The 23,470-nt window shown below is 40.4% G+C and overlaps 1 protein-coding gene across 1 annotated transcript in view; it reads right to left on the reverse strand.

Annotated features, from left to right (window-relative positions):
- Positions 1-1,381: 1,381 nt before the first annotated feature.
- The window catches only part of LOC113075403 (protocadherin-1-like), a 142,939-nt gene continuing 120,850 nt past the window's right edge, over positions 1,382-23,470 (reverse strand). Inside the window, exon 5 of the mRNA XM_026248121.1 lies at positions 1,382-2,181. Within this exon, the coding sequence (XP_026103906.1) occupies positions 1,772-2,181 (410 nt within the window). The 3' untranslated portion in view covers positions 1,382-1,771. The remainder of the gene's footprint in view (positions 2,182-23,470) is intronic.

The raw sequence follows: 23,470 nt of genomic DNA on the forward strand, positions 1-23,470 counted from the left end.
TGATGTAAATTAAAGAGCACTTATTGTGTGTAGCTCAGTCCTTGAATACTCATCATAGCTTTTGCTGACCTGCATCCCAACTGATGCAATCCCTGTTACCGTCAGTAACCGTCAATGAACTTCCTGTAAAGTCTTTCTGAAAGACTTCGCTTTCATTTTGGGACATTTCCATCAAAAGTGTCCTGGTTAGGTGAGCGCCAGTGTGACATGTGCGGTAATAGGTTAGTGAGATTTAGGCATTTCTAAGGTCGCTGCAGGAGTCCTATGTCATACGTTCAAAGCACACTTCAAACAGAATCTCAGATGTTTTAGAATATACTGAATTTGTTGAATACAACTTTAATGTAGTCAAACACGAGAAAATGACTGCTGTCACGATTTTTGAACCCGTCTACTTGTTATAAGCATTCAATTTGACCAGGTCAGACCCACCACAGAGCAGAGCCAAAATCTCTGACAAAACCACACATCTACACAACAGAGTTTGACATGTCCGGAAACAAATAGGCTATTGCAAAGCACATGGACAATAATATATTTATATATATCATTTTTTTTTTTTTTTTTTTTTTTTTTTGTACTGTGAAAGTTGTTTCTCCTCCTTACGGATGGGATGGGGGGTGAAAAAAGCTCTTCCAAAGGCAACTCACCTCAAGCCTCAGCTTCATTTGGATAGTCTTCTGAAGTAAGAGAGGATTACAGAGGAAAAGTCATTGAGAGAGCTTCCTGTGGGAACTGATGAAGCCCGTCAAATTTGTCCAAAATGACAAATGGCATCATGCAAACCTGCTTCAGTTCATTTGTTTCCCTTGGATTTTGCCCCAAATTCCGTGTTCGCTTAAGTCCCAAGTACTTAGATGGCAGAGGCTCATATCGTGGATTATCTTTAGCATTCCATGGTCCAAACAGTTGTCCTTCTTTTACTGACAGGGAGGCAAATCCTCTGAGCAATGTCCCTTCTACTATTATCAACAGAAGGAAGCCGTGACTTCAAGAGTCTGTTCAGCTAAATCATAAATCAAAACTAGTTCATCAGACATGAAGTATTTACATCACTGTACATTAAGAAAAGAGTTTCCTATGAAAAAAAACAAAGGTAAGAAACAGTTACCCTTCAGTGCTTAAAGAAAGGTGAATGTTTTCTCTTTAGTAAAGTATATATGTTGAGAATGTATGTCCTTCTTGGATTGCCAGGATTTGGTTCGCCAGTTCTTCTGGCTTAGTAGTTACACACAGAAGAAAAACTAAAGTATTATTTGGATGTATATAAGTTTTAGATAAGCATAACTACAGTCCGGTCATAAGTAATACATATATACAAAAAAAAAAAAAAAAATTCTGTGAGGAAATCGGATTAAAATAGGAATATAACCTTGACATTAAATTATTACAAAGTACACTTAAAAAGTTGTCCTTACATTCTTTCACTGGAAGTTTACATGGGGATTGTGTACTTCATTTCATATTCACTAAATGATTTTCTCTTTTTTTCTAATTATTCTCTTCATATCTATTCGGCTTCCAGAGCCTCTAAGAATGCACAGGGTTGTATAAAACCTAGAGGGTTTTAAAGAAGGTCTCTAGCTGCTTTGTGTCAACAATTAGGCTTATAGCTGAGGGGATTGGAGATGACTGAGTAAATCGGGATCTGGCGGTGTGGTAGAAGTAGCAGGTGTTTTGACAATGAGGCCTTTTATCCTCTCACAGGCATTACTGATCACAAGTAAATTGGATCGAATGTGGAATCAAACACAGGCGGACAACAGGTGAATCACAGGTAGATTTCTCTTTTGGAGCCTTGGCTGGAGGGTGTAGTGGCAGGGACGTAATCAGCTGTCTGACTCAGGGGGATCTCCTCCCGGGGGCAGTCCTTGCTGGAGTCGCTGCCAGTAGAATAGGCACTAGTGTAGGGAGGCAAAAAGCGAATGCTGGCCACTTTGTTGCTCCCGCCTCCACTCCGCTCCTCTCCGTGAGGCTTAGAGCTGCTGTCCGCCATCAGGCGCTCCTGACACTCCCTCTCCTGGTAAGGCACGAAGGTGGAGAGCTTGGACCCACTCTTGGCACTCTTGGTGCGGTTGGGTGAGGGCTGTCCAGGCATCCAGCAGGAATCCGAGTGGCCATATTCCGTACACTCGTGTGTGCATTTTCCAGTCATGGCCACGTCAGGTAGAGGCCTCAGATCTGGAAGAAAAGATAATAAAATAGAGCTGACTCGAGTAATTTGTTTAGGAACATTGGTTGCACCGTATGCTTTTAATTCACAAAAGAAACCAAGCCATAGAAGTCATTTGGGAACTGGAATACATTGGTTGTGCTGTATACTTTTGACTTGACTCACTAAAATGAATTGGCTCATAGTAATTCATCAATAAATCAAACTGCATTGGTCATGATGAGTCTCCGTGTTGTGACACCATTGAATAAGTATTGAATAAGTAACTCTGTCCCAATATTTTTTTACAGTGGTGCTGCTATATTCCATCATTCTGTATGATAAGAAAGTGTAGGTCAGTATTACTATTATATTTTGGATTATTATTTTTTTTCATTATTATTCTGTTTCATATAATCAACATTGAAGGAAATTCCTCGACAAAACCTGTTAAAATGATAAATTAGACAAATAACAGAGCACTTTAAATGTAGCCCTACTATTGAAAAGCATAAATGAGTATTGAGATCACAATTTTATTGTGAAGCTTTACTTCTGCAGTCAAGCTGGATAGCATCACAAGAAGCGAACATTATGGGTCTGATCTGCAAAGGTCAAACTCCCTGTCTGGAAAATATAAATGCAAAAGCGGAGCCTAACCTTTCCTCTGAAAGTGACATTAGATTACTTTAATAGTGTGCATGTGAAAGGGGGGAGGGCAGAATGGCAAGTTCTTGATGGTGAAACATTTATTTCCCTAAGTGTCTGAATTCTATAAAAGGCAGCGAACAACATTATTTTGTCTCTGGTATTTTACCATTTTTTTTTACATTTTAAATAGACCGATAGATAGACAGACAGATGAACTAAGAAACACTGAGAGCCAAACTATATTTGCTCCCTTTTAGCACTTATATTTCTCTTTCACTATCACTCAGGGCAGAATATTCAAAATTAAGGCTCTGACAGACCAACAGAGACCTTCATCTCTGGCACACGGCACCTTTTCTGATCTCCTTCCTTCGAGTTGAAGTTAACCTCAGGATTGTTTCCACTGAGCCTTGAGGCTGGAGAGACAGCCCTGCACCACTGCCCCATCACTCCCAATCCAGCTCTCTAGCACTTATATATTTTTTTAGCTAATTAGATTCTGCTGACCCCTTGTCACCATAATAGAATGGAAATTATTTCCAGATGAGTATCTGACATTTGGTACTGTCTAAAGTAAAGAGGAAAGATGTGTTAAGACTGGGCTCCTTGCATTTTTTGTCCTGCTCTTCTCTTCTGTGATGGAGGGCTGGCACAAGAGATTTGCTTTGTGTCATTGTCATTCAGCTGCCATGCCCCTGGGGTGATATGGATTGAAATATACATACAAGGTTCAAGCTGTTTTCTCATGAATTCTATATCCAATTGTGCAGCTGTCAAAATGTCCATCTGACCATTTCATTGTAGGTAATAATGCTGTTTGACATGCAGGGTGAGGATTTTCATATGAAAGAGTCATAATAATTTGATCAAAATGACAGTGATGAATAAGAATAAGCTTTTTGTGTGTATTAGGGGATGAAAAAAAAATCCAACTATTATTCAGTATCCACCTCACTAAGCCCCCTGATATGAATTGGAGTCAATTATCTCCGAATTATCTTATGTTTTATGCAGTTTTTGTATATTCAGAGTAGACTCAGGGTTACACACTAAATATAGATGTCTATGGAGGGAAAGAAAGGGCATTTACAAATGATTAGATATTATAAATATGCTTAAATAAGTTTATATATATATATATATATATATATATATATATATATATATATATATATATATATATATATATGTGTGTGTGTGTGTGTGTGTGTGTGTGTGTGTGTGTGTGTGTGTGTGTGTGTGTGTGTGTGTTGCATAAATTGGAATTCCAAAATAGACTTGACACCAATTATATGTAACATGAGAATTAAGTATACACATGTTTAAATGCAGATGTATTAGTATAATAATGATCTCAAGCCCATGTAATTGCAGTCATTGTAAGAGAGCAGTGTTGTAGTCAATAGCTCATTGTTCCTTTACCCCAGGGCCCTCCAAGCCAATCCCTAATATATGCAGGCTCTTCACTTCATTCTATAACAGTTTTAGCCAATTGATTTTCAGCTTTGGCTATGCCTTAAAGCCACCCAAGGGAGCCCAACCGCTCAGGCCACAACGCACAGGTTGCCCTGGGTGACAGGTGTGGAGGATAGGAATGGGGAAACCAGCCTTTATTTGACAGTTAACACCAACACTCCAACTATTCCACAATCCCTTGTGTGCGAGAGCAGTCTGATCTTGAGCACGGATGGAAGCAGACAGGCAGAGTTGATGGAAACCTCCACCACCTCGCCTCTGCCCTACCCTTCCCAACCCTTCTTTCCGTGGTCAATTGCTGGAATGTCCTGTCCTCCTGATTCCCCGTCTGCTTATATGCAAACCTTGTTGAGGCTAATTAAACTTTGGCAGATTAAGACTTTGCCTTGTCACTCTTTATTCATGCTTAAACAAGTTATTACTTTTAGGAAAATTAAATTAGCCAGCTATTAATTAACCGACATGCTGCTTTTGAGAGGATAGAAAAAGGGGGGAATAAAGTAAAACGTGAAGTAAGGGCTTGAAATGGAACAAAAATGTAAAAGGTAAAAAAAAAAAAAAGTAAAGAAAAAAAAATCCAAAAGGAAAAAGGTTTAATATGTTTTATCGTAATGGGTTATGCTTTTGTTCAATAATAACATTTATTTAAATGTATTTAAATTATATATTGCTAACATATTGCCATTATATTATTAGGTATATTATTAGGAATTATGCATTCAGCATATACTTTTTTCTTTGCTTTAAAAATAATCAAATTCCACATACCACAAATTCTGTACATCATGGCTATTAAGACAAGTCACTATTCAAACGATCTTACTGTAAATCAAACAAATAATCAAACAATCTTACAACTTTACCCTGTAAAATGAGAATTTAACATTTAACAGAACAAGACTGATCCAATAGATGTTCATTTGGGAATATAATGATTAGGTTAGACATGCAAGTCCTGCTCCACATTCTGACATTCCCACTTAACTGGTGGTTTGCTTGTGGCGTTAATGTATTGATGGAGGTTTAAATTTAGACTTGTTCAATTGCCAGTTTCAATACATGCTGTACTACAAAACTAAAAAGACACTGGGTAAATTGATGCAACAGAAAATCTATTTCCAGACTACATTTTTTTTTTAGAATGTAGAATACATTCTACAACTTATATTACAAAGTGACTTACTGTACGCAATGCAATTAACGCCAAGCATGCAAAATGTGCATAGAAGGTAGCTTTAGTTGCGCTTCATAAAAAATCAGTTTGATTTAGTGTTAATAACTGTTTAGAATTAATGCCACTATAATTTAAGTTTGTTATATATTTTTGTTTGACTGCAGGTGGATTTCAAACCTTAAATTCTACTCTTTTCATAGACACGGTCCCTTTTACATGAAACTGTGTACATTTTCACCTTTCTCACTGGCACAGAGGAGCGGTTTAAACCTCTGAAACATTTTTGTGTGCTTACAATCTGCATCTCTTTGCCAAATGTGTTCTGAGCAGAGTCAGAGAGTGCCATCGTTTGGACCGTGTCCCATTGGCCTACATCTGTTAAACATGGAACTTATCTGATCCACAAAAATCAATGTCCTCGCCCGCTGACCAAATTTGCTCTCATGACTCTGCCAGCCGAGGGAAGGGGGGAGCGGCTGGTGTCATTCTGCAAACCTCCACATGTTGGCACGCTGTGTTTCAGTATGCATCAGCTGCATAGAATCTCTTCCTGGCTTTGGAAGATAAGCACATGAAGAAAGGCTATAGCCTCCGGCTAAATCAACTAGGGTAAGCTGCATAATATCTTCCACTCATGAATGTTTTAAAGTTGAGTTTGTCTGTGCACAAGCTGAATCGTTGAAGATGAAGCAAGGGTGTAGTGTTTGATTGTGCTGAAGGTCTAAACAACTGCCTGGGAAGAAGAAAATGGAGCACAAAAGCCTTCTGTATTCTAGATACAGACAAATGGACAGATGAAAAAGAAGCAAACTCAGCTGATCAGTGTCCATAGGCCATCACAGCTCCCTAAGTCTTCATTAAAATTGCACTGAACTTACATCAGTGTTGATTCAAGAATGCTTTGGAATTGTTTTGGTACATAGTCCCTTCTTGTACTCGGCTCAACAATGAGAAGTGATTTGCCATTCAAAATCTTGTTTCGGCTAGAATAAGACTTAATCACTGTACAGGAATCCAGCTTGATTGGACAAACCTAATGAAATTAGCCAGTCCACTGACAAGACTTCAGTTTAATTTTGGAGGCGTAACAGGGCTTGGTCTGAGTAGTTGATTTTTGTAACAAGAGTATTTCAAATGAACCATGCTCTATTCCAAGTTTCTTTGTGCCAAATAAAATGAATGACTATAATTATAGCTTAGGCTATGTCTAAATGACTTTTGACAGAGGGGAAGAGGAACGCTGCTATAAAAGTCTGTCGCTAGCACAGCCTCCCACACGTTTCCTTCTTGCTCATGAATGTATAGTGCCAAACACTATCTACACTACCACTCAGGCATTTAGGATAAGATATTTGGAATTAAATTAATACTTTTAATTAGGAATGCATTAAGTTGATCAAAATACATCCATAATGTTACAAAGGATTTCTGCTTCAAATTGATGAGGTTCCAAACTTTCAATTTATTAAAGAATCCTGGAATAAATTATCACTGGTTCCACAGACATTTTAACTGTTTAAATCACTGGTTTCTCTTTGATAATAATAAGGAATGTTTCTTAAGCACCAAAATCTGCATATTGCTATGCTTTTTGAAGGATCATTTGACCCTTAAGACTAGAAATGTATACAGCTATTTCTCTGTACTGTTTTTTTTTATGTATTTTTATTAAATAAATAAAAATATTACTGACCTCACACTTTGGAGCAATAGTGTAGATGGACTTACTAAGTATGATAAGCTGAAATAATACTTAAAAAAAGTGGCTAAAAGTACAGCTGTTAGTCATGTAGAATTGAATTAGATGATATGCAGATAAATTAATCAATCATTATAGACTTGAAAAAAAAAATACATGAACTGCTCCAATAGCAGGAAAATTATATATGGTGCAATTAACATAGGGTTCAAAGCATTCATTTTTTAAGAGTGGTATAATTAATCGTCATAATTTATTACACTAAACTGGCAGGCCTACTAAAAAAAGAAGAAAAATCTTTCAGCGAGACCCCTATAAAATTAGAACAAAACATACTTACAGGCAAATGTCATGCTGCACAAAATCATTTTCATTATTAATGAAGAAGAACTGAGGAACACAGAAGAAAGAAGGGAAGGATGAGAGATATCATCTTCTTTTAAGTAGAGAATCTCTCTTCTCCCTCCAGAAATCAGTGGAGGGAAACTTCAATCATGCTACAAAAGTGAATAAATGTTTGGCTGGAGCGAGCTGCCCTCAGGCCTGCGCTCTCTCCAGTCAAAATAAGCTTTTAGGACCACAGTCTAGAGAGAACCACATAACTGAGATGAGCTGAATTTTTGAAGATTTCAACTGGCATTCACTTAGGAGAAACAAACGTGTACATGCACACGCTCACAAACTTGGGGGAGAGAGATTCTGCCTCATCTGCCATCATTAGAGACCTTTGATTTCTCTTTGAAAAGAACAGCGATATGGTTTGGGGTGATTCGTATTATAACATGGAGAAAAGCAAGGATAATAGAGAATGTGGAAAGAATATAGATAATCCTCTTTCCAGCATTTTCCTTCCAACCAAACAAAACGATTGAGCTTATTCCCAGTAAATATCCTTGTTTGATACTAAACCAAAGTGGGTGAGAGAGAGAAATAAAAAAGTCATAATATTACACCAAAAAAGGTCAATAGCCACCAAAAACGGGGGAAAACAAACAACAACAACGAAAGGTTACACTTTAAACACCAGACAGATGTGTTTCCACATTTCCTTCATCCTACAGCACCTCGCTGACATACTGTGAGTCTCAGGCCTCTGTCCATATCATACGGCATACACTTATTTCTGTGCCCATATTAACTGGTTACAGTATTCCAATTGCCTGCTTAAGCAGAGCGATGATGCGTAACAGAAGCACACATACGTGCAAGTAGAGATTTTTCACGGACGCTATTTTAACCACACGTAGTTTACTGACTAAAAATAAAATACCAAAGCCAACTACCTACCTAATGTTTTTAACAATTTTTTTTTTTTTTTTTTTTTTGGCCTTGATGCCAATATAAACAGTGGCAGGGAAAAAAAAAAAGTCCTACAGGTCCGGAAGACATGAAGGAGAGTAAATGATGACAGAATTTTCATTTTGAAGAGGAACTATCCCTTTAAGATGTAAATTAGACTATTTGTGTAACAGAAGTTATAACACCAGTCATAAATGTTGCATCCAAAATAAATTGCTCTTATTATGATAGATTGGACACTAAAGTCTTCATTGAGGAGCATTACAGTGCTACTTCTGTTAAATAACACCTTGTTGTTACTGTTGCCTTATTTATTCTTCAGAATATACATATAGTTTATAGTGTAAAGTATAGTCATTCACTAATTTTATCATGTCTAGCATCACACTTGCAGTGATGAATCTGTGTTAATAAAAATTCTCAGATTACGTGCAACTTTGACACTACCAGTGCAAACAGACTAATGGCGTTGTGGTACGATGCATCGCAACACATTACCGATAGCTTCTAGTGCCGCTACGGTGTTACACACCATGACAGATGAGAGAGGAAAAGAGAGGGGCGAGAGCTGACGAACGCATATTAAAATTTGCTTATTTTCACATACCAACACACACCCTGAATCGAGTAGCTACTGTTGAGTGTCATATTGCTGAGTGTATTTTTGCAACGCTGTCTTTCTTTCTGTCGGCCAAGAGCCTCGAAGGAAAAAGGGTCATGCATGAGGTCAGAGGAGGGGTCATTCAGAATGACAAAATGTCACAGCACTGCCTTCTCTGAGCCCCGGTGCCCTTGCTACCAAAAAAAAAAAAAAAAACCCTATGAGCGTGTGTGTTTAAAAGTGTGTGCAAAAGACTTGTGAAACCACAGGCAGCTTTGGGCACACTTTCATAGAGTGTCGGTGTGTGAATATGAGATTAGATCACCAGAAGGGTGACATGTTTGTGATGGTGTGTGTGTGTGTGTGTGTGTAACCTGCACGCAAACATATGGCTGTCGGACATCTTGTTTTGAGACAGACCATATGCTGGTTTTGGCCCTGATGAGCCTTTTTCCTCTCCCCTTTTTTTTTTTTTTTTTTTGCAGCACAGAACACATTATACACTCTTTCATGCACACACGCTCACAGGATTACTATTCTATAGTATCAAGGGAGCCAACATCTATCCCTCCTCCAGAAAGAGTAAGCTACTCTTATCTTAGCAGGTCATGGATGCACAAGCTGCGATATATCCCTAACATTCACCTTATGTTGATCTGCCAACCCAGCATCCTCCTCTTTCTTCACCTTTCCCATTGGAACAAAAGCTCCAGAATACAGATGAGGAATCCATACCGTGGTAACTTTAGTTTCTACTGAAAGCTGTAAACAGTAGCTGCTACAGCAAATATAACTATGTATTATAATACAAAGAGAAAAAGGCTTCAAATATTTTAGAAAATATTAGCCTATAGATACCATAGGTCAATTTATTGAATATTATTTAGATGTTTTTTTTTTTCAGGCTGCACATACAAACTCTGTTCTTTAGGACAGACTTTTTGTACTGTCATTCTGTAAGTGGTGAAACCGGATCCGTTTGCTTAGCATAGTCAACATGCAACATATCTACATTGGTTGCAATGCCAAGAGACTTTCTCGTGAAACAACAGAGTAGCTGTCGCTGACAGGCTGTCAGCATGGAAAGAGGACGGAAAACTGGAAGTTTTTCCAGTGCTCACATACATGATGACAACCTGCTGTGGTGGTGAACTCACAATGTGGACGAGAGAATCTAAACAACAGACGCATTTTACATCATTCATACATATACTGTGCCCCAAACTGCTGACTTGCTTGTTCATTCCTAGATAGTGAATATCACATATTTCACCATATGAGAAAAAGAGTGAGGGATAATGAGTGTATTTGAGCATATCTCCAAACAATAATTAGCATTTTACATAGGCAGCATGTTCTGAATGGCAAGAATGTTAATCCTTTCAGAATTATATAATAAACAAACAAAAATATGGATGTAGTTTTTGTAACATCAAACCACAATTTTAGCACCCCCTCCCCCCATACACACAATAAAATAAAGCTTATTTTACTTATTTACTTGCTTATTTTATTCCTGAATGAATCAGTTGTTTAAATGATTCAGTTGAAAGAATGATTAACTGAATCAGAATGAATCAGAATCAGTTGTTTTGAATGAATCGTTTAAAGTGTTAAAGTGTAATGAACAGAGGTAAAATGTGTCAGACAGGTAACTTTTTTTATGAAACGAAAAACAATAAGATAATGTTCTCACTAAATCTACATCCAGCACTGAGAGAAGAAGAGTAACAAGCTATTCTCTCATTAATTAAATTTTCAGGAAGCTGGGCTGGAATGCTTATTGTTGTTGTGGTAAAGGGGAACATATTAAAATAGCTGGCCTCCCATGCAGCCTATAAGAGTGCAGTCATGCGGATACGTTTGGACCTTTTTGAACCATTCTTCCACTCAATGGGACACGTTCAGCTTTCAGAACTGCAATATGATTGTTTTGTTTGCTGCACTGTTTGTGTGATGTCTCTGTTGTCGTCCTTCTCTTGTTCTTGTTCTTCTTATTCTCTCTCTCTCCCTCTCTCTGCCACTGTAGCATCATTTCATGCTCCAAATTCCAAATTTACCATCATTATCTGAGAAAATGGAAAGACAAAAAAGCAGCGTTGCTTTCATTTAGCATTTTCTCTCTCAACAGTGAAAACGAAAACAGAGCGGAGTTCTGCATTTGATCTGCGTGGTGATTAGCTCCTGAAGACACCAACTTCAGGAGATAAGTCAGATCTACCATCATTTCACATACTGTTCACGTAGTAAAATGGCTTGCTGTATTAAACAGAGTTAATGCGTGCTAAATCTAATAACGCCTCGGGCAAGTATCTCTCAAGTTAGACTGCTTGTGTTTCTTTTTCTGTCTTGTCAGAGGCTGAAACGAGATAAGATAACCGAAGAAAATACACTAAAATACTTCCAAAGGAAATCGTAACATTTATTTATTTTTTTGGGGAAAAAGATTAAAGTAAAAACTGAGCTAAATCAAAACTGAACTAGAAAGAACCACAGATTATCTTAAATGCCTGATTTATTGTTTTTCAATAAATAATGTGCTCTCTCTCGCTTACTCTTCTCATAGGGGCACATTAGTTATGAATCGATGTGCAGCATTGCTTACAATTCAATTTATCTTCCTTATTCTCATGCCTCTTGGGATGGTATGGAGGTGCTGGATGGATGGAGAGAGAGGAAATAGATTTGTGTCAGTATGTTATTGTTCTGGGTCAAACCCCACATAGTTCTAAATAAGTAGTTACTGCTTTAAGACCCAGATTTCCCAGATCGGGAATCAAGTGCTGACCCAACACAATTACAAAATAGCTTACTGTACAAAACAGCATTAACATTTTACATGTTTGAAATGTAATCAAGAACTCAATGGGGCCAAACATATGAATGATTACTAAAATAAAGCAGTCTAAATAGGAAAATACGTTTTTTTTTTTTAGGTTTATAAGCCCAATTATATATATAATTCCTCCATAGCAGTGCATGCTTGTTATTATTTTATTAGCATTTAGTATTTTCCCTCCTGTTTGTGACCCAGTTGGAACAGATATGCAACATATTCTTTCACTTGGTTGAGAGACAAATCACTTATAAAAACCAAAAAACACTCACTGCCTAGATTAAAACTTAATTTACAGCTAGTCTATCAATCAGCACTACCTTTTACAGTTTGGACGCCCACCTGAACTCACAGAATGAGGAAACCGATATCTCTTCAAAGGAAAACAACGAGAGGCAGTCAAGGCACTGGGCCCAAAGAATCCCCATATGCTCCGAATCTCTTCCTTTTTGTCTTCTTTTTTCTTCTCCTCCACCAAGAAAAGGTGCACACAGAAACAGGGCTTTCAATATTTAAGGTGAAATATAGCAAGTGTGCATAGCTTGTGTGCGTGCTGCCGAACTTGTTTGATTCATTATTAAACACAATCCATTTTTCTCTCTGCTACTGATAGTGGGCAAAGCTCCCAGCTTTAATTCCCTTGCATTGCAGATTAGAAGCTGAATAACAATAGAAACGAGTGAGAGAGGGCACAAGAAAGTGAGAGCACAATGTCATTATTACTTTTCTCCTTTTCTCTATTTCTCTTCAACTCTGTATCTCACCTGACAGGAAGTGGTTCTAATGTTTGCTGCTGAAAGATGGAGAACATCCTATCATCTTCTCTCGACACAACGTGTGATGAATTTTGGCTCTCCCTAGCAGACTGTCAAGGACAAGTCATTGTTATGATTCCCTCAATTTGGCTTTGGGGTCTTATGAGGGAACACAGTGTAGAGTAGTAATGAACTAGGTATAGGAACGGTAGGAAGAAAATACAAAAATAGTAGTGGATGTGATGAAACTACTTCCTCTCTGGACTTTCTGATTACAAAGTGATTTGGGGGAGAAAATAACTGAGATGGGCTCACAAAGCCACAGAAGCTCTAACAAGAAGATGTGCACAAGTCTCACACTCTATTTGCACCATTGCACCTTGCCAAGTGACAGTTTGTCTGCAAGTTGAAACAATAAGAAACACATAAAAAACAAGCTTTGTGTCTGACTGCTATCCCCACTCTTTAAAACTTAAGGAAAGAGATTTGATTTTAAATGAAAATGAATGCCATTTTCCTCTTGAGGGAACCCCTAAAGTCAAATACAGTGGCTCACTTCACTGCTAATAAAGGCCAGAATGAGCATAAATATGCATTTCATAATAATTATAATTTGTATTTTTTTACATTTTTTTTTTTAATCAAATAAATGTAACTTTGGTCTTTCAAAGACATGTAAAAAAATTCTATATAAATTCTGATGAAATATGATACGTTATTGTCACACACCTGGACTCATTTAGTGTTTAGTTTGATTAGTTCCCAGGTGTTTCTGTTATCTTCCTCATGTGTTCCATATCCCTGTTAATTTAATGATTCCATCCACCTGTGTTTTCCCCATTATCCTCTGTACATAAGCCTTTACCTTTCAGTTCTGTTTGGTCGGGTCTCCTCACTAGCTACTAACTTCACTTGCTACTTACGTGTGTCTACCTCTGTGCTCCATGTTGGAGATCCCCTGTGTTGTATATATTAAAAGCCTTATTCCGTTTATCCGCGACTCCGTATTACTTCAGGCAGCGTAAAACCGTGACAGAAGACCCGACCATCAAAAGAGAAAGTAGAAAACTGCGTCTTTCCCTCCGTTTTGCTTTCGTTTTTTCTCAGTCTTTTTGTTTTGTAGTGTTTCTATGGATCCCCTCTATCGTCCCGAATTCCTCATCCTCCTGCTGAAGCAGGAAGGACGTTCTCTCGAGGACCATACTAGACAGTTTCTTCTACTAGCTAATGCCACCAGCTACCCGGACGGCGCGCTCTGCACCTTCTACAACACCAGCCTGAACTCCAAATGCAGAGCGTTGTCGTCCGAAGATGGTCCTCGAGAGGATTTCGCCGCATACGTGGAGTGGACTCTGGCGAGAAATGGCTCATCTTTCACCGTCAGCCCCATAGAGGATCTCGCCAGTCCCACTCCCTACCCAGAGACCAGCCAGCCACCAACTCGCTACACGGAGCCAGAGCCCACCGCAGCCGCAGAGCCCGAGCAATCCATTGACAGGGAACAGGATCTCGAGAGCGCGACTGACCAGGTGTGTGAGCCGGCCACACCGTGCATCGTGGGAGTCCTAGTGGTGATCGAGGGCGTGGAGGAAAGCCCTGCCCACACTCCTGCGACTGAGGGTGAGCTGTTTGCAGTCTCTGAAGATCATATGGAGCAAGTTCTGGATCTGATGGACTGGTCTATGGAGGTAATCCCTAATTTTCCTGTTTCCCCGCTGGTTCCGTCCAGCCCTGAGTCCCCTGTATACCCTCTCAGTCTCCCACTCCTACCTCCTCCAGTCATTTCCTCTGCTCCATTTCCGCTGGTTCCGCCCAGCCCTGAGTTTTCTGTTTCTCCGCTGGTTCCGCCCAGCCCTGAGTTTTCTGTTTCTCCGCTGGTTCCGCCCAGCCCTGAGTTTTCTGTTTCTCCGCTGGTTCCGCCCAGCCCTGAGTTTTCTGTTTCTCCGCTGGTTCCGCCCAGCCCTGAGTTTCCTGTGTCTCCGCTGGTTCCGCCCAGCCCTGAATCTCCTGTGTCTCCGCTGGTTCCGCCCAGCTCTGAATCTTCTGTGTCTCCGCTGGTTCCGCCCAGCTCTGAATCTTCTGTGTCTCCGCTGGTTCCGCCCAGCTCTGAATCTTCTGTGTCTCCGCTGGTTCCGCCCAGCTCTGAATCTTCTGTGTCTCCGCTGGTTCCGCCCAGCTCTGAATCTTCTGTGTCTCCGCTGGTTCCGCCCAGCTCTGAATTTTCTGTGTTTCCGCTGGTTCCGCCCAGCTCTGAATTTTCTGTGTCTCCGCTGGTTCCGCCCAGCCATGATTTTTCTGTTTCACTGCTGGTTCCGCCCAGCCCTGAATCATCTGTGTCTCCGCTGGTTCCACCCAGCCCTGAATCTTCTGTGTCTCCTGTATTCCCTCCCAGCCTCCCTCTCCCGCCTCCTCCCAAACCTGCTAGTCCCTCTACACCTCTTTCGCTGGTTCCGTCCAGTCCTGATCCTCCTGTCCTTCCTCCCATCCTTCTCCTCTCTCCTCCTCCTAGACCAGCCAGTTCCTCGCCATCCCTGCTGGTGCCAGTCAGTCCCGCAGCTCACCCTCAGTCCGCGCCATCGGGGCGCGGTGGTTCGCCGCTGGACTGCCAGTCTCCAGCTCCGCCTTGGCGCGTTAAGGCCCTGTCTCCGCCTCCAGCCTCCGAGCCCTGGACTCCTCCTCGGTCCTTCGACCCAGCGGCTCCGCCTTGGCTCTTAGCTCCCTCGTCTCCACCGTGGCCTGTCATCCCACCTGCTCCACCGGGCTCCCTCGTCCCTCCGGCTCCACCTTGGTCAGTCGTCGACCATCCGCCGCCTCGGGACTCCTCTCCTCTGGTTCCACCTCGTCACTCCATCCCTCCGGCTCTGTCAGGCTCCTCCTTCCCTCCAGTTCCACCTCCATCCTCGGTCACTCCGGCTCCACAGCGGTCTGCCAGGACCCCGCCTCCGCCTTGGTCACCTGAGCCTTCTGCTTCACCTAGGCCCTCCGGATCCTCGACGTCCCCCTGGCTCTGCGGCTGTGCTGCTCCATCTTGGGCTCCTCACCCACCGGTGCAGTCTCCGCCTGTCGGCCCCCTGATGTCGTCGACCCCTCCTTCACCATGGCTCCTCCCGCCGTCGACCCCACCTTGGATCTCCGTCCTGGCTGGTCTCTGGTGGACCATCTGGCTCCTCCTGCTCCTGTCTCCTCCCTGGCTCCTCCCTCCGTCGTCTCCTCCCTGGCTCCTTCCTCCGTGGTCCCTGTCTGCTGGCCCCCTCCTGGGAGTCCGTCCTCCACCGGAACCTCCTCCCAAGTTCCCACCCACGCCTCCCCCTGTTGTTTCTACGGTGCGAGGACGCACCTACCGGGAGGGGGGAGTACTGTCACACACCTGGACTCATTTAGTGTTTAGTTTGATTAGTTCCCAGGTGTTTCTGTTATCTTCCTCATGTGTTCCATATCCCTGTTAATTTAATGATTCCATCCACCTGTGTTTTCCCCATTATCCTCTGTACATAAGCCTTTACCTTTCAGTTCTGTTTGGTCGGGTCTCCTCACTAGCTACTAACTTCACTTGCTACTTACGTGTGTCTACCTCTGTGCTCCATGTTGGAGATCCCCTGTGTTGTATATATTAAAAGCCTTATTCCGTTTATCCGCGACTCCGTATTACTTCAGGCAGCGTAAAACCGTGACAGTTATGTGTGAAAAAAAAATATAATAGAATTATACCACTTGCAGACAGAATATTTTCATTGTGCAGCAATATTTTTTTATTAAATATTTATTTGTGTGTAATTATGATAAATAAAATTCAAGAAATTAAGTTAGCCTGTAAGACAAACAAGATTTGTTTCTACAATGTTTAACAAGCAATTTTACTGAAAGACTGTTATCAAACACAATGCATGATTTAAAATGGGAAGGAAATGGGAATGCTCCTACAATGCATGGGTCCACTGTTGTTGGGTCATTGTTAGTCAGAAAAGTGAGCTTTGAAAAGTGTGTTTTAAGATAATATACAGGGCCACAAGTTGTAAATGGTTAAAAGAACAATTGAAAGCTGATGACTATAGAAAGAGTAGTTTCAGGTGGTGAAAGAGGACAGAGAAAATGCACAGACAATACATGAGAGTATTCTGAAGGACATGTCAGTATGACCGTGGTGTAAGTGTTTGAAACATCAACACAATGTAGTCATGGCTGTGTGTTTTGTGTAAGGCCGGTGTGTGCATCTGACCGCTGTGCTGCTAATTAACCAGGACAATACTTCTACTGGCGGCACACTGTGATCTCTCCACAGTACGCATATTTACACACGTAAAACACACACACACACTGCGGGAAATCGCCCACAGAGAGATCCAGCACAGAGGAGCAAAGTGTCCCCTGATAGCCCTGCTAGCACTCTCCCCCCCTTCAACACACACACACACACACACACACCTAAAAACCTTTCATAGTGTAACAGTCACACCTGTGAAGCCACTTGAAATAAATTTTAGCCTCTGAAATAGCTGATAACTTAATATAAGTCCATATCTGAAATACTGTACATGTCAAGATTTTAATGTTTGAATAAAATTATTTTAGTTTTTGGCTGTTAGCTTCGAACCTATCAATATGCTAGAGTACTGCGAAAAAAGCTTGGAGTGCAAAAAGCTTTAACAAAAAAAGTGGTGAAATCTGGAATACCTGTATTTTATGGTAAAATATGTTATTCTATCTCAGTTGTAAACTCAAAAATGTCTTTAAAAAAAAGCAAAACAATTAAGATCTGTGACCAGTACTTCTAAAATCGATACTATTAGAGATAAAATTGCAACCATTCAGCCGTCAGCTACAGTTTCGCATCAGACAGTGCACTATAGACCCCCTGAGGAACAGTTCCACTCATTCTCTACTATAGGAGAGGAAGAATTGTATAAACTTGTTAAATCATCTAAACTTACAACATGTATGTTAGACCCTATACCATCTAAGCTCTTAAAAGAGATGCTTCCAGAAGTCATAGGTCCTCTTCTGACTATTATTAATTCCTCATTGTCATTAGGATATGTCCCCAAAACCTTCAAACTGGCTGTTATTAAGCCTCTCATAAAAAAGCCACAACTTGACCCCAGAGAACTAGTTAATTATAGACCAATCTCGAATCTCCCTTTTCTGTCCAAGATACTAGAAAAGGTGGTATCCTCACAATTATATTCCTTCTTAGAGAAAAAATGGTATATGTGAGGATTTCCAGTCAGGATTTAGACCGTATCATAGTACTGAAACTGCTCTCCTTAGAGTTACAAATGATCTGCTCTTATCATCTGATCGTGGGTGTATCTCTCTATTAGTTTTATTGGATCTTAGTGCTGCTTTTGACACAATTGACCACAACATTCTTTTGCATAGACTTGAACACTTTGTTGGCATCAGTGGAAGTGCATTAGCATGGTTTAAATCGTACTTATATGACCGCCATCAGTTCGTAGCAGTGAATGAAGATGTATCATATCGATCACAAGTGCAGTATGGAGTACCTCAAGGCTCAGTTCTAGGGCCGCTACTCTTCACGCTTTATATGTTACCCTTGGGAGATATCATCAGGAAACATGGTGTTAGCTTTCACTGTTATGCTGATGATACGCAGCTCTATATTTCTTCGCGGCCCGGTGAAACACACCAATTTGAAAAACTAATGGAATGCATAGTCGATATAAAAAATTGGATGACGAGTAATTTCTTACTGCTAAATTCAGAAAAAACAGAGGTGTTAATCATAGGGCCTAAAAACTCTACTTGTAATAACCTAGAACACTGTCTAAGACTTGATGGTTGCTCTGTCAATTCTTCGTCATCAGTTAGGAACCTAGGTGTGCTACTTGATCGCAATCTTTCCTTAGAAAGCCACGTTTCTAGCATTTGTAAAACTGCATTTTTCCATCTCAAAAATATATCTAAATTACGGCCTATGCTCTCAATGTCAAATGCAGAAATGTTAATCCATGCATTTATGACTTCAAGGTTAGACTATTGTAATGCTTTATTGGGTGGTTGTTCTGCACGCTTGGTAAACAAACTACAGCTAGTCCAAAATGCAGCAGCAAGAGTTCTTACTATAACCAGGAAGTATGACCATATTAGCCCGGTCCTGTCCACACTGCACTGGCTCCCTATCAAACATCGTATAGATTTTAAAATATTGCTTATTACTTATAAAGCCCTGAATGGTTTAGCACCTCAGTATTTGAATGAGCTCCTTTTACATTATACTCCTCTACGTCCGCTACGTTCTCAAAACTCAGGCAATTTGATAATACCTAGAATATCAAAATCAACTGCGGGCGGCAGATCCTTTTCCTATTTGGCGCCTAAACTCTGGAATAACCTACCTAACATTGTTCGGGAGGCAGACACACTCTTGCAGTTTAAATCTAGATTAAAGACCCATCTCTTTAACCTGGCATACACATAACATACTAATATGCTTTTAATATCCAAATCCGTTAAAGGATTTTTAGGCTGCATTAATTAGGTAAACTGGAACCGGAACACTTCACATAACACCGTACTTTCTACATCATTAGAAGAATGGCATCTACGCTAATATTTGTCTGTTTCTCTCTTGTTCCGAGGTCACCGTGGCCACCAGATCCAGTCTGTATCCAGATCAGAGGGTCACTGCAGTCGCCCGGATCCAGTACGTATCCAGACCAGATGGTGGATCAGCACCTAGAAAGGACCTCTACTGCCCTGAAAGACAGCGGAGACCAGGACAACTAGAGCCCCAGATACAGATCCCCTGTAAAGACCTTGTCTCAGAGGAGCACCAGGACAAGACCACAGGAAACAGATGATTCTTCTGCACAATCTGACTTTGCTGCAGCCTGGAATTGAACTACTGGTTCCGTCTGGTCAGAGGAGAACTGACCCCCCAACTGAGCCTGGTTTCTCCCAAGGTTTTTTTTCTCCATTCTGTCACCGATGGAGTTTCGGTTCCTTGCCGCTGTCGCCTCTGGCTTGCTTAGTTGGGGTCACTTCATCTACAGCGATATCATTGACTTGATTGCAAATTAAAACAGACACTATTTCAACTGAACAGAGATGACATAACTGAATTCAATGATGAACTGCCTTTAACTATCATTTTGCATTATTGAGACACTGTTTTCCAAATGAATGTTGTTCAGTGCTTTGGCGCAATGTATTTTGTTTAAAGCACTATATAAATAAAGGTGATTGATTGATTGACCAGTCTGTGTGTGTGTGTGTATGTGTGTGTGTGTGTGTGTGTGTGTGTGTATACACATATACACCCACAAACACACATGCATATATACAGTATATGTTTAGGATAGGTTTATCTTTTAGACTAACCAGTGGTATTTGTCAAACCATTTCATGGGCTCTTCAATGTACATCCAGGTGGATGCTGCACACTGGTTGTGGTTGAGGAGAGACCCCCTCATGATTTAAAAGTGCTTTGGGTGTAGCCTACAGCAATACACAATAAATCACTATATAAATGCTTCATTCATTCATACAGTTTGACAGTATAGAAAATAAAAAAGGCCTTTGTTTCAACACGCTTCAGCTGAAAGCAGTACTATTTTCAGCTCAAATTAAATGAGTTCTTTTGACATTTAGGAATGAGCAAGACCTTGACACACAGAGGCTGGCCGGAGATCGGAACGTCGAGGTGTCCGATGACTGGTGTTTGGAGGGCTTTTCTTTAAAATCATGCACCCATGTCCTCTGTACTCAAGAATAACAAATGCCCACAGGTATCAAGCGGCACACTCATGCCAGTTCAGGCCAGGGCAGGGTGGCCTAACTAGGGCAGAAACACATTCGCCCTTTGGCTCACCAAAAACCCCATCCAAAGAAAACACGCCCACACACAAAATTCAATACCCTTTCCAAAAGCACTAGGGGTGTAAGAAATAAACTCGTTGTGAGTACATGCATGTGTTTGTGTCCCGGACTTCATTGTACATTCAGCTGTACAGCAACGCTAAGCACCAGCACCAAACGTGTCTGTGTTAACTGCTGCACTGCTATAACAGGGCAGCTCAGTAATAGTCTACCCTCTGACCCACACGAGGCTAGAACAACATAACACAGGATGAGAGACAAACAACAGCTAATCCTCTGCACACAACAGCACTGCAATGGAGCCCATTAATAAGGGAGGATTAGCCACCGCTAACGCTAACGAGTGTCCTCGCCACAGGAGCACAGATCTTCTTTCCTCTTCAGATATCTACTTATCTCTGCCTGTCCCTCACTCCCTCCTCTACTTGTCTGTCGTGAAAAAAAGGTTTGCTGAGACTGAAAACAGTTAAGGAGAGTGGTGGGAGGACAGAAGTGAAAGAAAACAGATGGAGATGAACTATGACAAAAGACTGGCATCCTATACAAAAACACTGGCTTCTTTTCTCCTAAATGTAACTTTATAACTACACATTATGACTTTGTAGCTTACATCTAATATTTTGTTTCTTATAATTTTTACAACTTAATATCTTACAAAGTTATTTTTTTTCTCGTAAATTGTGAATTTATATCTCACAATGTGACTTTTTTTTGCAACTTTAAACAGCACGTGAATATGCCTGAATATCCTAAAATTTGATTTTTTGCATAACTGAGACTTTATCATACACTTTATGTTAATGCTTGCAAATATTTATCTCACTACTGCATAATCACACCTCAAAATGTGACTTCTAATTTTAATCTAATAACCTAATAACATATTAATTAGTATAAATAAATAAATAAATAAATACATACATCAACATGGATGAATCATCCACAATAAGATCAAGAAGAAGCATTTAGAAAAGAAAAAAAAAATCCATAAAAAGGTTTCAAAAAAAAATCAAAAAAAAAAAAATCAAACAGTATTTACTTACTAATCAAACAGTAGCATATCATTATCACCTGATACAATACTACTGCAAAAATGACAAATTTGCATATGAAAAATGATGGTACAGGAGAAAAGAGGGATGGATGACAGTGTGTGAGAGATGGAAGGTAATTTGGAAAACAGTGAGGATGGAGGTGGAGAGAGTGGATTATGCTGTGAGCTGGCGCTGTCAGGCTTGGCTAGGCTGGCACAGAAGCGCAACACTATAATAAGCACCCTCTGTTTGCCCAGCGTTAGGCCAGCATTGTGCCAATTCGAATGGATGGGCCAAAACCGACCCACAAAACACTAAAGACCTCACTAATGGGATTCTCTTTACAGTCAGGCATGTCCTTAGCCAGCTCGAGCAGGGCACTGGGATGTACTTGTGTGAGGACCCCGGGGGATACAGAGATCTGAGAATAGTGTGGCCATGTCCGTACAGCTGAAACTAGAACACATCTGGCTTAGAGGTGTTGGAAATGTGCTGAGCGTGTAAGTTTGCCTGTACTGATTGATTGTGTGGTAACAGGTAAATGCCCTGTTTGGCCAAACACTGCCTCACACCATCTGTCTGAGCGCATACGCAGCCTGTTCACGTAGGTATTGCCCTTAAGACAAACATACGAATGCAGACACACATATGCACACATGCCGCAAAGACATGTGCACTCACATATTCAGACAAATAGATGTGTGTACTATATGTCTGCAGGTCTTTCACCACAGGGCAGCACCTGGCATGGCAAACAGCATTGTAGAGTCAAACAGGGAAATTCTGCTGCTGGTTTGCTGCTTATAGTGCAGGTTGATTTAATTGAAATATGATCTATTACTTTGACTTAATTCACACTCACACTTATGCTTTAAATAAAGTTAAACCTGATTAGGGCTGAAGGGAATCAAAAAACAAGGATTTTTATGGGGCAAGAAAAATGGCAGAGGGATGTCGTGTTATATTTGTAAATGTAATCAGATGTATGTAAATGTAACTTTAGCAACTATATAGTGTTATAGTGCTGTTTTACAGTTTTGAATCAGAATTTTGTAAATCTGAATCCTAGCCATAAAATGTCATGATATTGTTTAGAATTCAGTCATTGTGTCTAGAATTTATATGTACTCATAATAAATTCAAATTCAGAACTACTGTAAAGTAAATTCTATCAGTTTATTAGTTTCATAGATATTTAATGTTATTTTGGATCAGATCTATTTTAGCTTCTCTGGAGGAGCTATACCTCTGGCGGACAATGGTATTTATCATGGCGTTAATTAGGCCTGCAAGTTCCGTTTTAATTAAATTCAGTGGCGCCTTCCGTTTAAAATGTATTCAATTGCTTGCTGACATCACTGCTATCTCACACAGCCCACTCGTAAACACGCACGAGCACACATACGTGATGTGTTTGTTCAAGGTGTGAGTGGATAAACAAAAAAGCATGTCTTTCATCTTGTCACCGATCTCTGCCCAAATTAGAATGTGAAAATAGAGTTGCAGCTTCCTTGTCATGTGTTTTGTGATTACTGCTACCAGGCCCACTCAAGCAAAACACACACACACACACACACACACACTTGCACCATCACCCTCTAGTCCACCCCGATACATTCAACATTATTTTGGACCTTACATATTATTTAGATGGAAGGCAAGCTGTAACAATAAAATATTTTATTTTTATGCTGAATAAAAATTCTGCCGTCTCTCCTTGACCACCTTGGGTACTGATATGCAAATGTTGGAGTGTTTCTCTTTTCTCTCTGAGAAATGAAATAAGACAGTTGATTGCTGCAGACTGTGAAGGGAAAAAAAAAGAAAACATAAGAGCTACTTAAAAAAACAAATTTACAGTGCACCTAAATAACAATTGACGTGTTTTTGCATTATGCAGTGTCTTTTATCAGCTCTTTTGCAGTCTTCTGCAGTTGTCATTTTTGACATCCTC

Source organism: Carassius auratus, unplaced genomic scaffold (genome assembly GCF_003368295.1).
Source record: "Carassius auratus strain Wakin unplaced genomic scaffold, ASM336829v1 scaf_tig00017026, whole genome shotgun sequence".
NCBI lineage: Eukaryota > Metazoa > Chordata > Actinopteri > Cypriniformes > Cyprinidae > Carassius > Carassius auratus.